This window comes from Symphodus melops, assembly GCF_947650265.1.
Source record: "Symphodus melops genome assembly, chromosome: 6".
Classification (NCBI taxonomy): Eukaryota; Metazoa; Chordata; class Actinopteri; order Labriformes; family Labridae; genus Symphodus; species Symphodus melops.
Window position 1 is genome coordinate 2,394,463 of NC_136696.1, and position 16,775 is coordinate 2,411,237.

General features: G+C 50.5%; 1 protein-coding gene across 1 annotated transcript in view; it reads right to left on the reverse strand.

Annotated features, from left to right (window-relative positions):
* The window catches only part of tmtc2b (transmembrane O-mannosyltransferase targeting cadherins 2b), an 84,563-nt gene that overhangs the window by 45,752 nt on the left and 22,036 nt on the right, over positions 1-16,775 (reverse strand). The window contains exon 2 of the mRNA XM_079346021.1: positions 2,908-3,484. Coding sequence (XP_079202147.1) covers positions 2,908-3,484 — 577 coding nt within the window. The remainder of the gene's footprint in view (positions 1-2,907; positions 3,485-16,775) is intronic.

Sequence of the window (16,775 nt, forward strand, 5' to 3'; positions counted from 1 at the left end):
CTTCTCCATGCCAGAGGGATCCAAACATGTGTTTATTCAATTACAGCTCGGCCACCATTGTTTCCCTCTCGCTGCCTCGTCTTTCTCTTTCAGCCAAAAACATTCTGGTACTTCGAACATGATCACAGGCAGAAGCACGTCAAACACCCTGATCAGAGTCAGCGCCCGTCTTCAAGTGATCCGGATGAAGACTTTCACTCCTGGGCGAGTATCATTCCTGTTCCAAGATGAGACACTCATGTTATATATTTATTTTAGGGGCGGGACTTTAACACGTTAATGACGATTCATTAATTACAAGAAAATAACGCGTTCAAATTTTTTTTAATGCATTAAATCACAGTTTGCCTCATAAACAGCGCGGAACTGTTTGTCATTGCTACGCGCTAGCTCATAGCTAGTTTCGTCCTAGCTTATCGCTAGTTTTGGGCTAGCTTGGCGCTAGCTTTGCCACAAGTACAAACAAGAAGCGTTTGCCGCCAAATAATAATAAATGACTGTCTTCAGGGCCAAAATTAGTAATTCAACGTCTGATAACTTTATAAATTCACTCTCTAAATTGATCACTCTGGACTGTAGGCCACGTTTAGTGCTGGAAGGTAAAGGGTGAGGAAATGTGCTAAAGCTAGCAACGTGGGATCCAACTTTCCAGCTGCTGTGCAGAAAAACTAAAACATTTCAAACAAACAGCTTCATGAAACTAAGAAGCAAGTATGATTACATGCATTGCATTTATTCATCCACCAAAATCCATTTCGATTGAGAAGTGTTTCTGTTTCAGGCAAATTAGATTAGCTTTGGGTGATTAATTTTGATTAATTAATTAGAAAGCCCTGAGTTAATTAAATCATTTTTAAATCAAGTCCCACCACTAATTTATTTATTATTTGTCCAGGAAAGAAACCTCATTGAGATTAAAAATCTCTTTTTATTAAGAGTGTCCATGCAGCCAATCAATCACGATAATATCCATGCATTACCCCTTCCATGTGATCTGAATGCAGACCGACTACAGTTAAAGTCCTGATGGGATGAGTTATGAGCCCACATGGAATTACAGCAAAGCTCCCAGTCTGCGCTGCCTTCATCCATCAAACCGCACACAGAAGCAGCAACGACACCGAGGAGATTTTCAGCCGATATAAAGCTCTAATGTAATGCACAGTGTGCGTCACCATCAGATAAGCGGGATCCTTTCACCATTTCACATCGTTAAATGTAAAATGACTGCAGCTGAGTGGAGAGCTCTGTGAGAGCGCGCCGGCCTCGCTGTGGTGCGTCAGTCACGCAGCGAGTCTGACTGAAGATCTGGGTTTTTTTTTAGTCATGAGACACGGAGGACGCCTTGTATCCGTCTTATCTCGTCACAACATTAATGTCCCACTTCCTCTCTGCAGTTCGGGGATCTGGTGGCCGAGTCGCCTGACTGATCTCAAGCTCTACGTTTTGGGGCGTTTTGCACTTCTTATCACTGCGATTATTTTATGCATTAAACTAGAGTCCATGCAGGGGGGCTGAAGCTGCGTGACTCCTTCTTGCTGATCATCAGTTAAAGTGGCGGCTCGTCTCAGAGACGGAGAGAGAGACTGGTTAACCATCAGAAGAACAGATCAGGTCACGGAATTCATCTGGATCCATAATCACAGAGCAGAGTCACGTTACAGACTGACAGTGATTTACATCAGCTCTTTGTCTTTGCTTCTTTTATGTTGTCTGTTGTGCAACCTAATTACACGCTGCAGCAGTGACGCACGTTAGCGTTAAGTCGCACGTTCACACGCTCGTCCTGCAGGATCTGAACGGGGTTTGTTGTAACCTTTAGCCACTGCTCTTTTTTCCCCCCTTTCTCTCAAAGATAATGGGATCAGTTGGCTTTTTGTGGAAGTTCAATCAAAGAGCTGGGAAAAAAAAAAAAACCTGTCAGAGATGAGGCATCCTTTCCTGCAGCCCTTTTGGCCCTGCTTCCTCTCCGGTCTGGCCACGCCTGACGAGCCTTCTGAAGGCCTCGTCTGCTGCGATGGATGGGCCGTCCTCCAGAGGACACGGAGTCAGAACAGGCTTAAATCATGAGCGGGTGGCGTGGAGGAGAGAGCAGCAGAGACTCGCTCACTCTGCAGGCGAGAGAAGAACCACTTCGCTCTTTTCTTTCTTTCTCTTTTAGTTTTTCCTGCTTCTATCGCTGCTGCTGTCCTCTGCAGGGGGGGGCTTAAAGCTCGCCTCCCATTGGCTGCTCCCCCATGCCCCTTCTCTCATGTTCGAGCACACGTCCTGTTGAATTTGTTGTGATGTGGACAGAGTCATGGATGTCACATCGACTCGACGGCGAACACTAAAGACTTCTGACAGGAGCTGTTGAGGGAGAAAGCTTCTTCAAGAGCAAGAGAGAAAAAGATTTGAGTTTCTTTTTTCTCCTCTTCTCTTTCAGAAACGTGGAAGAACTCTCCGGAGACACTTCATCTGTGTGAAACTAATCAGAACGCCTTTCCAAATAAACACTAACTCGCCGTTCTTCATCGGCTTCGCTTTAACGGACGCTCAATCAGTTTAATTGCTTCTTAATTTGATGATTAGAATAATATTCAGGGAGAGGACGGCAGGGACAGATGTTTCAATCAAACACGCTGCGTGACGAGTTGAATCCAACGCTCCTAACAGGACGTTCAGACGTAATCAGAGATACACATTTCACAATAAAGCAGTGCGCCCTCTGCACAGACAGACTGTTTCCTGTTTCCTTCATCAACACAACTTTAACTACACAGCTGTGCACACACTGGCAGATGTTTTTCTCCTAACACACACACACACACACACACACACACACACACGGACCCTCTCATATGTGGATGTTCCCATGTTGTTCCACACATTCTTCCCTGTGATAAAGCTGCAGATCAAACTGTTTACCTTGTGGAGAAGCGTGACGACCTGCCTCAGCTTGAGTCCGTGGAAAACGCAGACGTCATACAGCGCCGACACGGCCAGCACGGTCACTCCGAGCTCCTTCCACAGCATGCTGCAGGCGGCGCAGCCCAGGCTGAGCAGGAACCACGCCGCCAGCCTCCAGGGCCCGGCGCGGCCGCGCAGCTTACAGTGACGCACGTAGCAAAGCAGCGACAGCAGGAAGAAGAGGGCGGCGCCTTCGTCGGCCCGGCCCACCACGCCGGCCACCGCCTCCGTGTGGATTGGGTGAGAGGCGAAGAGCAGGCCGGCCAGCAGGCTCCACGGGCCCCCCCCCAGCAGCAGCCCCGCCAGAGACGTGAACAGGCCCGTCACCGCCCCGTGGATGGCGACGTTCACCAGGTGGTAACCCCACGGCTCCACGCCTCCCACCGCGTGGTTGAGACGGAAGGAGAGGGTGCAGAGAGGCCGGTAGGACTTGTGGCTTCCACTGTGCGTGAGCAAGGTGCCCCAGAAGTCATCGTAGAAGATGTTCGTCCAGGGGGTCTCTGGGAGCAGGTCCTGGTTGGTCTTGATTGCACGGCTGTAAAGAGACACACAGGACACGAGTAAGAAAGATGAAAACTGCAGACAGATTAATGAAGGACACAGCAGCTAACAGCTAACGCTAACGTTTATCTCCCCGCCACATTCAGGAGAAGAGCTGTGTCTGAAAACACACGCTGCAGACTCTCAGAGAAAGATGCACAGCCATTCTTTACTTAGCGCCGACGCAGCACAAAACACAGGTTGCTATGAAATGAAGCGCTCACAACAGCTCGGCCCTGAGAGTGCGGTCGTGTGGCGTTCACAAACAGCAGAAAGCAGAGGGTGAGCTTCAAGCTCGGGGCTGCTTCGCCACCGCCGCCGCCACAGCTCTTACAGCTGCGGACTCGGGGATTAAGCAAAAAAGCACCCCACCCTTTTACCACAAACAAATACTGGCACGCAGGCGGGGAATGCCGTGAGAGAGAGAGAGAGAGAGAGAGAGAGAGAGAGAGAGGGCGAGCTGCGGTGATGCTCGACAGGGCAGAGGAAACAGAAACATGGCTCCATGAGACAGGACGACGGCCGTGTGCTCTGACTCTGCACGAGATGACCTGACCTCTGTGACCCCCGTGTAGCGCCGCCACGTCCGACAACAGGTTGTGTATGTCGGCGGCGTGGGTGGAAGCCAGCGGGGGTCAACAGAGAAGCAGACATGTTGTTCCCTTCAGAAGGGGCCGGGCTGCTCGGCTGCTCGCCGCGGGAGGCGGAGGTGTCGCAATTAAAAGGTGCGGTGATTGGGACGTGACACGTGACGAGCATCCGAGTGCAGCGGCGTCACAGAGGTCACATGGACGGCTGAGCGAGCGCCAGACGAGATGAACCAGGGTTTGAAATGTGTAAATTAAATAAATATTAATGGTGGAGACGCTGAACGGAGCTCGACTCGGAGGTTATGAAACGGCTCCCTCGGCTGTTTGTGGAGCTCTCTAAAATAACACTCCGCCTTGGCAGCTCTCCTTTCTCAATGCCGAGAAGCTCACGGGGACTTTGGTGTGGTGCAGCATTCGTCAAATCCCCCCGAAATGAACCGGCGCTCCCTTTGAGAGGGCCGAGCAGACGTGATGGATCTGAGGGAAATGAAAACTACCTGCCTTGGCCTCGGGATGTTGGACGAGGCAGAGAAATGATCAGCTGGGATTTAATAGAAAAGCTCTGGATGTCGGCACACGGATGATTGGGTTTCTCTGGCTCCTGCAGCCCTCCACCAGCGGGCCCTCGCAGCCAGTAGCCCGACTTCTCCGCTTCATTTAGATACGCCAGCTTATTTTCTCTCGCCCATTTGTCAGGCGAGATCTTCATTCCAGCGCGAGATGCTCCCATACGAGGCATTACGGTTCAATTACATATCAGAGCCATTCTGGAGACAAGTGTTCTCTTTTTCCAGAGCGCACTGCGGTGGAGCTCAGCGAGCCCAGATACTTTATATATTGCCTCAAAACCACAAAAAGATTTTCTGGCAGCGACGCACAGAAAGCTGCCAGTGCCAGTCGCCGCCTGAGCCGGCGTGCAGGAGCGGCCTCCGTCTTCAGACGACCTGCTGGTGATCCCTCAAAGACGGGCCGAGAGACACGGGGACAGATGAGCGTCAAGTCAAGTCATCTCAATCTAGAGCAAAATCCTGAATCCTCTGCAGGCCTCCTCCTCCTCCTCCTCCTCCTCCTCCTCCTCCTCCTCCTCCTCCTCCTCCATCATCAGCCAAAAGGCCAGCTGGAGACAGAGATCGAGTTTCTGGACTCCTTTCTCGGAGCGGCTGGCAGCAGGAAGGAACCTGTGTGTGCAGCCGGGAGCACATTCCTCTGACAACCACGCGCCTGAGCGCCGCCTCCCAGAGGAACGAGGGGGGGGGGGGAGGGGGGCGCTAACAAGAGAAGCCCCTAAAGAACCTCTCTACATTACTCTGTCTCCATCATCTACTTCCTGCTGCCAGCTCTGATCCGTCCACAGCTTGTGTGGATCTCAGCCGTGTGTTGGTGTGTCAGGAGGCGGACGCTGGAGCTAACGAGCTAACGAGCTAACGAGCGTACTAACTTCACATGGAAGCAGGACACACTTCACTTCACTTTTTTAAAAACTCTCTTAAACAGAGACGAACATTTAACTGAAGGGTCGAACACTGACTTTCAGTTCTCTCTGCCTCGAACACTTTGAGCTGTGTTCGCTGTACGTCAGCGTTCAGCGTCAGTCCCTGCTGCCGTCTGCTCCTCTCTGAGCCAGCTGTTTCTCCTCCTCTGCCTCCCACAGACACTCTGATCATCATTATTAACGAAGATTTGCCTTTGGAAACGTGTGTATCCGCGTCACAGAAACTAAGTACTACAGTACGCTGCATGGTTAGCAGCGTACTGTGACGCCTTATTGGACCCTGAAATCTAACAAGGACACAAAATGTAATGAGTGGTTGTTACATTTGAGGCTGTAATCAGGTGTAATCATGAGTCTGATCTAAAACTATTCCTCCTCTGAGTCGTTTCTGCTGACTTCAGAATACGTCCATGAAAAGCGCTCCTGAGAAACAATCATGTGAGCGCTGACCTCTTGACCCCCTGGATCAGTCTCACTTATAATGTGGGAAGAGAGGCCAGCAGAGATTGCAGATTGATTGGCTTTACTTTGCAGTCCAGGCATCGAGCGTGCACACGGGAGGGGCGGCTGGATCTTCTAAAAGGAGATTGAAAACCAAGGACGTGTCATCAGGATTTTCCCTCCACAACTATTCCATGAATTTGAGATGAAGCGGTGAGTGAAACGGAGCCGTCGGAATCAAATCAAACCTTCAGAATAAATCCTCCGAAGCCTGAAGAAAGAGCAAAAACATCCTCACCGATAGATGCCGGTGCTGAGAGGCCTTGGAATCACTCGGAGCACATTTACATTTAGTGCGCTGGAAATATCGGTGACGGCTGAAGGACGCTCAAAAAAAAAAAGCCTCGTCCCTGAACCTTTAACACGTCGGAGAACAGGAACTGACGCTTCCACCATTTTGAAAAGTGGCTCATTCGATGATGCCAGACAAGGAGACTGAACTCGCTTTAATTTGGTAACCATGGTTACGGTTATTGATTCATAACTGGTGACAAAAAAAAAAAAAAAAGCTTTGTAAAAAAAATATTTTTCAGTGATATTAATGAGGCTGAGGCTCAGTGGTAGAGTTGGGGGTTCGATCCCCAGCTCCTGCAGTCACATGTTCAATGTGTCCTCGAGCAAAACACTTAAAACGCTTAAAACTAAAACGCTCTGATTGGTCAGAAGGCCAAAAAAAAAACAAAAAAAAAAAAAACACAACACACACTCAAGTCCGTTTACCTGAACTCTCAGATTCCGGTAAAAAAAGATAAAACAGTATGGATACCGTTTTCGTTACCATGGAAACCAAAACAGAAATCCTAAACATCCAATATGTGTTTTTTTTTTTTTTTTTTAAATAGAAATTTCGCCAATCTGCTACAAAATGTCTAAACGACCAGCAGCTTGATCGCCCCAAACACGCCATCATCTTTTCTCTTCATCTTTTCTTTAATTCTTCACAGACTGACTCCGATTTATCGACAACCTGACGTTCCAGTGATCTCCAGACTCTCGGGAAGTATCTGAGCGAGCGTGTGTCAAAAGGTTGAAGGATTGGTTTGGGGAAAAAATCTCCAGCTTTAGTTTCCAACGTCATCCTGTAAAATCTATCTGTGGGAAGAAAGTGAACTCTGGTGGGAGTTTGGGGAAAAGTGATCGAAGGTCTGCCAAGTCCATGTCATCAAGCAGCTTTAATATGTGGAGGAGGCACAGTGGTATTTACAGAGTGCCCACGGAGACTCCGGGGCAGGCCGCCCGCCCGCTCGCCGTGTCCGGCAGCCTCTCAGTCTAGCGTTTCCTCTCATGGGCACACCGAGCACGTGATTAACGCCGCACCTCGCTGCACTTTGGGGGCAAACTTCACATATTCAATCTGCTCGCTTGAATAAATGTTTTATAACCAAAAGGAGTGAAGCCTTCTTATGATTTGTTTCTGCTCTCCGAAGTGACGGATGAACGACGTCCTGTTTTCGTGCCTCCGGGCCGCTGAGATGAATTTATTCAGTGGGAAAAAGAAAAATCAATCAAACCCCCAAAAAGAGCAAATTTAAATACATCAATTATTAACGCGGAGCGGGACGGAGATGAGATGCACAAACATGGAGGACAATTATGATTTTGGACACATTGGATGAGACCCTCCAGCGGCAGAGCGCGGACGCCAAACTCCATCAAATATAAGCAGGCATCAACATTTAATGAGGGGGGGGACGGGAGGACGGGACGGGACGGGGGGACGGGAGGATGGGGGGGGGGGGGGGGGGGGGGGTGAGCTCCTCGCTCCTCTTCAACATGAGGACAGAACACTGATTCAACATTCATGAAGTCTGATTAATACTTCCATCTACACCAGGGGCTCCCAAAGACTGGGGGTCCACATGGTGGCCCCTGACCCAAAGAGGAACACACACACACACACACACACACACACACACACACACACACCTCAGAGAGTGAAGAGAGCTTTTTTTTTTTTTTTTTTTTTTTTAAGGAGGGCGTCTCGCGACCCCCTCCTGACCCCCCACTTTGGGATCCAACAGCCTACACCCTGATGAAAACACAACCAACGCGAGCTGAGCAGAGCGACTTCTGTGTCTAATTTTCCGGTTTTCCTTCGCGCGCTCTGCTTGTTTGTGTACAGGTAACCATGGCGACTAAAAGCGAGATGATGGAGAAGGAGAATATCGAGCAGCCGTTGATGAAACTGAAACGACTGCAGAGATTAAAACAGAGGAGAGTGAATAATACGGCCGCTGGAACAGAGGAGGATGGGGGGAACGCAGCCGTGGACCAATCACAGGGCTCGCTGTCATTTTGAGTGTCGCTCTTTAGCGCTAAATATGATTAAAGGCTCGAAAGGCATCAGAGACTCAATGATTAAATATGTTATCTTTGACATCCACTCAGTACACAGAGTGAAAACACGAGAGGCCTGGAGAGGACACGGAGAGAACGCCAACACACGGCCACAGGGGACGCCGTAAAATCTCCTTTGTTTGGAATGAAATGGCTGCTTTCTCTCGTTCGACACATGTGATTAGTAAACCGTAATAAAAGTGGGAGAAAAGGAACAGGCTCATTGTCTTCACACAGAGCCGAGTTCTCCGATTCAGCCTCTCTGGAGATCACTCTGACACGCAGTATTAGAAAAGCGTTCCAGCTGATGCGTCGCTCCGCCACAGTGGCGATGGCGAGTCAGGATAAAGGTCAGAAACCGTGGAGGTTAATCAACACGTTGAGCCAGGTCGTTAGGCTGGCGGGGAATCATGGGAGTGATTCTCTCTGCTACTCCACACACACACACACACACACACACAGCCCAGATGAAAACAAACTGAGTTGACCGTTGTCATGACGACCAAATTAAGTGGAACGAGCTAACGTACCCGAGTAGAATCTACATGACGGTTTTTTGTTGTTTTTTTTAAAATCAGGAGCAGCTCACGCTTCCTTATGCATCACTTAACATCCGCTGTTTCCATGGCAACGTGTCCTGTCATATGGCAGCTCTGCCGATACGACCGGTTTGCACGTAGCGACAGTGATGTAAGGACTGCACAACAAAACATTACATAACGTTTAGTCAAGAAGAAGAAGAAGCCTCCCTTAATGAGTGTGTGTGTGTGTGTGTGTGTGTGTGTGTGTGTGTGTGTGTGTGTGTGTGTGTGCATGAGCGGCTCCTCTGGCTCCATCACACACACTCATGGCACACACGCAAACACGAAGACGCCGAGCCTGAAGCGGGGCAGGCTGGTCCGGCAGCGAGCCGTGTGTGTGTGTGTGAGCTCCCTGCGCTGGGTGGCCGCTGCAGGGCATGACCTGCATGACGATGGTCAGAGCCGAGCACGGCGCCAGCCAGCGACGCAACCGACCAACCGGCGAGCCACACTTCTGTCCGGCCAACGGGCGCTGGCAGGGCAGGAATCCTGGCAGCTCCACATTCAACCCCCCCTCCCCCCTCCGGTGTGACGCAGCCAGGGTCCGGAGCGAGTCCTGCTCAGTCCTCTGAAGTCCAGCACAGGCCTGAAGGCCGCCGCTCGCTTTGATCCAGCCGCCCACTTCCTCCCAACCCTTCAACTCGAGCATTTCTACACACAGCTGATTTGGAGCGTTTGGACACTAAAACGTCGACATCACTTTCCAAACAAATCACAAAACGCACCAGCCCTACTTTTTTTAAAGTTAGCCGATGTTTTATAGTCAGTTCCAGGTGCAGGAGCCAATTAAAAGAGCTTCCTGTGCAGAGCGGCGCGGGGTGATATACACTCCGATTTATTCCATCCAATAAATCTGTCAGCATGTGCTCGCTGTGGCAGGACAGCAGGGAGCTGCTGGATCGCCCGGCCTCTCTCTCTTTGTCAGGGACTCTCTGAATCCTGAACTCCTCTTTAGAGTTCATCATTAAAGATGTTCATTATTTACAATCTGATCTCCCGTTGGCCGAGGACAGCCGAGCACGCACGAGGGAAGAACGCTGGACATCAACACGTGTCCGTCGTCTCCAAACTCTCATTTATTTAAATCGATTGAACTTTAAGGCTTTTTATTCAAACATGTGTTCAGATGTCACTTCAGGGATTTTTATTATTTCTTCAGTCTCAATGTGTTTGCCCTGTTCAAATGTGTTATATGCTGTAAACTTGACCTCTGACCTCTGGACATGTCAGAGAGCCGACAGAAAAGAAAATGGCTCCTCTGTGTCTCTTTAAGCTTTAATAAAACACTGAAGTGGAACATTTCCCCGCACAGATTTGTGCTTTAAATTAACGTCACATCCCAGTAAGAGACAAGAAAACGCTCTTTGTTCCGAGAGCAGCTCGCCCTCCATGTTTCCCCTGTGAATGACCCGTGTCTAATGCTGCCGTCCTCGCCCCGGCTCTGATTGGAGGGGGGCCACTCAACAGCACTCCTCCTCACAACAGGAGGCCTTTTTGTCACGCTCTGACCTTCGCAGCCTCGGGGTAATAAATTTGTTCTGTTTGTTCCTGCTCTTCTGTTCGGAGCGCCGAGAGGCCGATCGATGACGAGGAGGCTGCACCGTCTGTGTCTGCCTGCGAGACCCGTCCAGATCGGCCCGTTTAGGCTCTCTGCTTTGGGTTTGGAGTGTGGATCACAGCAGATTGGGGGGGGGGGGACTGGATCATCTGTCCTGCATCCTTCCAGCAGCTTTACGAGGCACAGCAGCTCTGCAGAGCGAGCACCCAGGCCTCCGCTCACGAGGAGCAGGGAGAGGCCGCTGGAGCAGAAAGGAGACGACGTCTTTAGTGGGCCGGCCGTCTTCCATCTGAAGCCTCCTGCACGCCACACGGCCCCCTCTCTTTAAATATGAAGACGCTGAGTGCTCTTCTCACTCTGCAGGCATGCAGGTGGGGGGGGGGGAAATAGTGACTATGTGCAATGTGCAATCAATCAGTCACAAATAAATGTGAGAGAACCAATCGAACTCGAGCTCTAACGGCGCACGCTGAAGTCGGCAGAGAGCGGTCGACTTCTTCGCTTTTTTCTCAGCTTATTGGACTTTTATAAACCTCCACAGATCTCTTCTTCTTAGACTCCGTCTGCAACTACAACACAGCAAGACACACACACACACACAAACACACACACACACACACGCACACACACACACACACGGGGGGGGGGAATCATTACTTTAATGAACGGCGGCGCTGGAGGATGCAGCTCTGAGTGATCTCATTAGATCCATCACAACAGGCCAGTTGTTCAACTCTCCCGTTCAGGCTCCCTAACTGAGGGCACGTGGAGCCGAGACGCCCCGCCGAGAGCCACGTGAGCACGAGGGCGCCGCCAGGGTCCGGATGGAGGGACGAGGGCTCGGTGGTCCTCAGGGGATCAGGAAGAGTCTGACAGTGTAACAGACTTTGAATCATGAATCAGAAATGGAATCGTGAGCTTTTTGTGTTGACCTTCAGGGCCACCGTACTGTGCGAGGTGCACGCTCTTCAGCTCAGAACGCCACTCTCCAGCGCCGGTCGGCCTCCATCGCGTGAGACAGCGCTGCCTTGTTCACCAATAAACTAACCCCAAGAGCCCGTTACGTCTTTTTAAACGCTTTGTCTTCCACATGGTGGCAATTTGCTTTTTTGCAAAGGAGCTCATTTACGTGTTTATGGCCACAAATCACAGGAACCGCAGCAGCGCCCTCCGTACACGGCGCTCCGAAGGAGGAGACTCTCTAAAACACACACACACACACACATCCAGTGAACGTGTCGATCAGCTGATTCACAGCTCGCCGCCGTCACACGGAGACTCGCCTTTGTTTCTTTAACAGCGACGCTTCGAGGCGCAAAAAAACGAGAAAAAAGGAAGGAAACGTCCTGAATGTGAACGCGTTCCGCGACGGCGTGCAGGTGTGAACGCGTCCCGTGTCTGCGTGTGTGTGTGTGAACGTGTGTATCCAATAAAGCTCCTCCATTCACAGAGGTGTTTCCTCGTGCGGCTCATGTTTGCTCCGTGTCGTATTATCAGCCGTTTCTCCTCTCTTCCCATTTCTCAGACTTAGACACAATAGAAGCTGCAGCACTCAGCAGGGTTCAGAACAGATTCATTACTGCCCGGCTCCATGTTTAGCTTTGAGCTCCTGCAGGATGAACTGGCTTTAATCGATGAGCACGTATCACACTCACTGATCTATAGTCTTCTTGTCCTGAGGGCCGGCTCACTCTTCAGCAGACACATGCTTGTTTTCTTCCTCCTAATTGGCTGCCGTTAACGATCTGAGCCTGATCTCCCTGTGGGACGTGACGGGGTACAAACGCTGAGGTTTTTTAAATTGTGACCGACTGTCTTCATCACTTCAGGAGCTGCTCTTTGATTGGATGAGGTCAGATATGAAGATATGTGTGTTGTTGTTTTTTTTAACCCTGTGATTGCTCAAACACTCCGGGCAGCACGGCGACCTGGATGAGGAGAGCAGGCGACGAAAGCATCAACAACTCACACAGAGACAATGTTGATGTATGTGAAGGCAAAACGAGAGAGAGAGAGAGAGAGAGAGAGAGAGAGAGAGAGAGAGAGAGAGAGAGTGGGGGGGAGAGAGAGAGTGTGTTTTGTTCTTGTGACGTCACTCTGTGAGTCGGTTTCTCCCCTTTTATTGTTTTTTAAATGTAAACATGAAATCACATGAGACTAAAAGAGACGACACTGAGTGGTGAGCAGAATGTGTAAATGAGATGAGACCCAAACTGTCCCTGCAGAGGGATGGCCAGAACATTTTTCACGTGTTCATTGTTTTTGACAATTGAGGTGAGGTGATGGTAACCGTGGTAACCACTGTGAACAGCGTGTTTCAAGTTTTCATGTGACGACGATGATTCTGAGAACTGAGCGTATGTGGAGCAGATTATTTTACTGGAGCAGAGGAGGAAAACCTCAGCTTACAACTCAAACACCCAGCATGCCTCGGTGCATGGACTGGCTCCGCCCCTTACTACCTGAAGGCCACCTGAGTGGGGAGAGATAAACAGATTCAAAGTGTTTGAATGAGTCCACACTGCTGCAGTCTCCGGGAGCTAGCATTAGCACTTAGCATGGAGTGACTGATGCCTGTTTTATCCACAGGGACAAATATAAAGTAGTACAACGTGGAGGTCGGATGCTGTGATACTCGTCTTCATCGTCAGTCCTGCAGGCGGCACGTCGATGAAGTGTCAGCGCCGACTTCGACTGAACTTTTCTACGTCAAACGTAACGAAGGGAAGAAGAACGCAAAGCTCACGGGCTGCATGTGAGACATCAAAGAGGTCCGTACAGACTTAATAAAGCTCACATATTCAGATTTATGGCTGCACGGACGGACGTCAGAGGACGTGGAGACGGGGGGACATATATTATGGTTTTAAGTGCAGCCGTCTGTGTTTTATATTCACTCCACTATGATAAATATGTCTGCAGGTCGGATGAAGAAAGGCCTGGTGGGGGATTCCTGTGGTCTGAGATGGGGGTCTGCAGGGACCGGCTCTGCTCTTTGTTGTGGGGTCGTCTGCACTGAAGCATGCATGAGGTTTGAACTGACTGTTTAAAAAAACTTTTATCTCATTAAGAGAGAAAATGTAAGAAACTCCACGCAGGAAATCATCCAGGAAAAAAAAACCGAATGGTGCTGAACTTCCTGTCAGAGTCAGGAGAGTCGTTCTCGGTGTTTGATGAATTCATCAACGTCAAGAAAACTGCCCAAACCATCAGCAGCACCTCCGGAGCGACATGAAATCTCAAACTCCTTTTCTCCTCCTTCACTGAGGAACATTCACGCCGGCAGAAAGAGCGGCATTCATGGCATCTCTGGAATACTTGTTGGTGGCGTAGTGTAGGTGGAGCGAACAAAGCTGAGGGAGGGGACGCTGAGGCACCGGGCCCCTGATGGAGGGACAAAGCAGAGCTGAGGCTGAGTGAAAGGGCCCGCACAAAAGGCTGAGAAGAAGAGTGAGCGAGCGAGAGAGAGAGAGAGAGAGAGAGAGAGAGAGGAGCCAGTGCCCACGCACGGAGAGAGCCCGGGTCCTGGAGCCCGATCATGTGTGGTCCTCTATCAGTCCCAGCAAGCAGCGAGCGCCACGCCTCCGTCAATGGGAAGACGGATGCCCCCCCCCTCGCTGATTGCCTTCAAAAAACCCCCGGTAGGAACAAAAGCACCAGCCTGGTGAGGAGAGGGGCGAGCGGAGAGGTCGCCGCACAGGTTCGCTCTTCTTCAGGGGCGAGGACAATGGAGCCGACAGGTGGTGAAGGATGACACCCAGGAGGACGCACGCACACACTGGAGACGGATCGGTCCGAGTGTGGAGGTGGATGATGAGCTTCCTGAGGGGGGGGGGGGGGGGGGGGGGGGGGGGGCAACAAGAACTGATGTCCCACGATGTGAGCCGGCTTGTTTGTTGACGGAGCAAACAAAGGATTCCAGCCGAGTAAACACGGCGACGAAGGACGAGTAAACACTTCCAGACAGACGTGTTGTTTGTGTTCATCACTTTTTAACGACACCACCAACACACGCGTCAATATCTCCAGCCGCTCGCACACGAGCACAAGCGCTTGTCACAACACGGGTACAAAGCTGTGACTCATCCCTCCCATTTATCCCGTGTGTCTTCATCCGACGTGACGGGGAACGCCGCCGCACTCGGGAGCAGGAAACAGATGCAGCCGTGTCCTTCATCAGATCAACAAAAAAAAAAGAAAGAAAAGCAGAGAGGCGGTTTAGATCAAACAACGCTAACGTCTCTCTCTCTCTCTCTCTCTCTCTGTTTCCAGGTCAGCAGAGAGCACGCCGCGCCTCCTCTCAGGAAGCCTTTCCTTAAAGAGTTAGGATCAGAGATCAGTGACGGATAGAAGGAGCGCCGGGAGGACGCGTACGTCACCCCCCCCCCCCCCGTCCTGTCTTTGGTGATCAGCTCTCTTACACAAGAGGCTTTAGAGTGGCGTTATCCGCTCTGATGACACGGGAGCTCAGCGCACCATCCCTGACCTGGGAGTCCGACAGGCCGTATCTCACGGCTGTCACTGCACATCCGTCAGCGCGGTGGCGCCCGCCTCGCACACCACGCACGCCACGCACCTCATACCTCACACGACACTCAGCAGCTTGTTACGGTCGGTGCACGAGAGGCTTAACGCTACTCTCGGCCGTCACTGTCTCTGTGGTCAAAATGTCAACACACCGCAGGCGTGTGTCACGGTACGTTTCACACTGTGAGCAACAAGGTCAACAGGTCACCAAAATAATCAATCAGCATAAACAATCGGGTGCCAGAAACCACTGAGCCCTTCCAGAGAGGGGGCGTGGTCAGACACAGCTCATTTACATATTTAAAGCTACAGACACAGAAACAGCCTGTTCTGAGCAGGGCTGAAATAGAGGGGTTTATAGACATGATCAAATACAGGATCAGAGTGGATTTACAACAACACACTTCAAATTGTCTTCATGTCCTGACAGGGATTAAAAACTCAAGTTCTCTGAAAAAGGAACAAAGAGAATCAGTTTGTAAACATGTGAAAACTTCGACCGATGTCAGATGATGGTTTGTTTTTTTTAATAAACCAATCAAGCCTCTCCACCTCATGCATGCACGAGCCCACACATCCATGCACGAGCGGAAATACGCTTCTGGACCAATGGCACGCGTGCATGTAAGAGAGGGGGCGTGGCTTTAAAAGTGAGCACAAAAATCATGCTTGTTTTTTTAAATTTCCAACCCTGCCTTTAACTTCGTCGACTTATATTGAGCCGGGATGAAACGGCGCATGTTCCTGAGTTCATGCTGCTGGACCATGGTGAACACACTGTGAACACACAAGGGGAATGAGATCATCATTAAAACATGTGGCACAGGAAGTATCACCACGACAGCTCGGTGACTTTGTTCCAATCCTGTGGTGGAGCGCTGAAACACACCTGGCGTGCAGGCTCCTCTTCTTTCAAACCTGGAGGTCAGAGACTAGATTCAGTTAACTAACTGCACGCGGTAAACTCCGATTGTGCAACATGGCTACGGGAGTGACCACCCAAGCCCGGCATCTGGAAATGAGTCAAACACAATCCAACGCTGTGCAACACAACAGCAGCCCACATGTTCTTCCTGTGGTGTCAAATCAAAGCTCTTCCCTTCAACATAAATATCAGCCCATCTCTCATCATCAGGCCCAACGTGGAGCGGAAACAATCACGGCACAGTACGTGCTAACACGCAGGCTCATTAGGAAACGTCGGGGGAGTCTGAGGAGGAAGTATAATGGGAGGATCCGACTGGGTCGCTTTCTCTCAGGAGCGTTCAAACTGCACGTGCTCAGTCTGACCCGAGACCAGCTGGTGAGGCACATAAAGACTCGACTTGCACACACAAACTGGAAGGAAAGTTAAAAAGCTGTTTGAGTCCTGAAATACCAACCGCAGGTGAAAGCTGCTCTCCAAGCATTTGTCCACGTAACACACTGTCACTCCAGGAATGTGCTCCTGAATATAATTGGCCTGCACAATGGTGCTCTTTTTTTTTTTCCATTCTTGCAACACCTCGAGCTGTATTTCCTGCACCGCCCTCAGGCATGTGCAGGATCTTAATAAATCAGGACTCATCCAGAGTGTGCTGCTTGTGGATGTTTCCTCCACGCTGGGGAGTCATTTGTTATTGCAGGTGGCCCCGAAGAAGCTCAGTGTTCCTCCTCAAGTGTCTCAAATAGAGAAAACAAAGAGCCTCCGTTGAGACTGC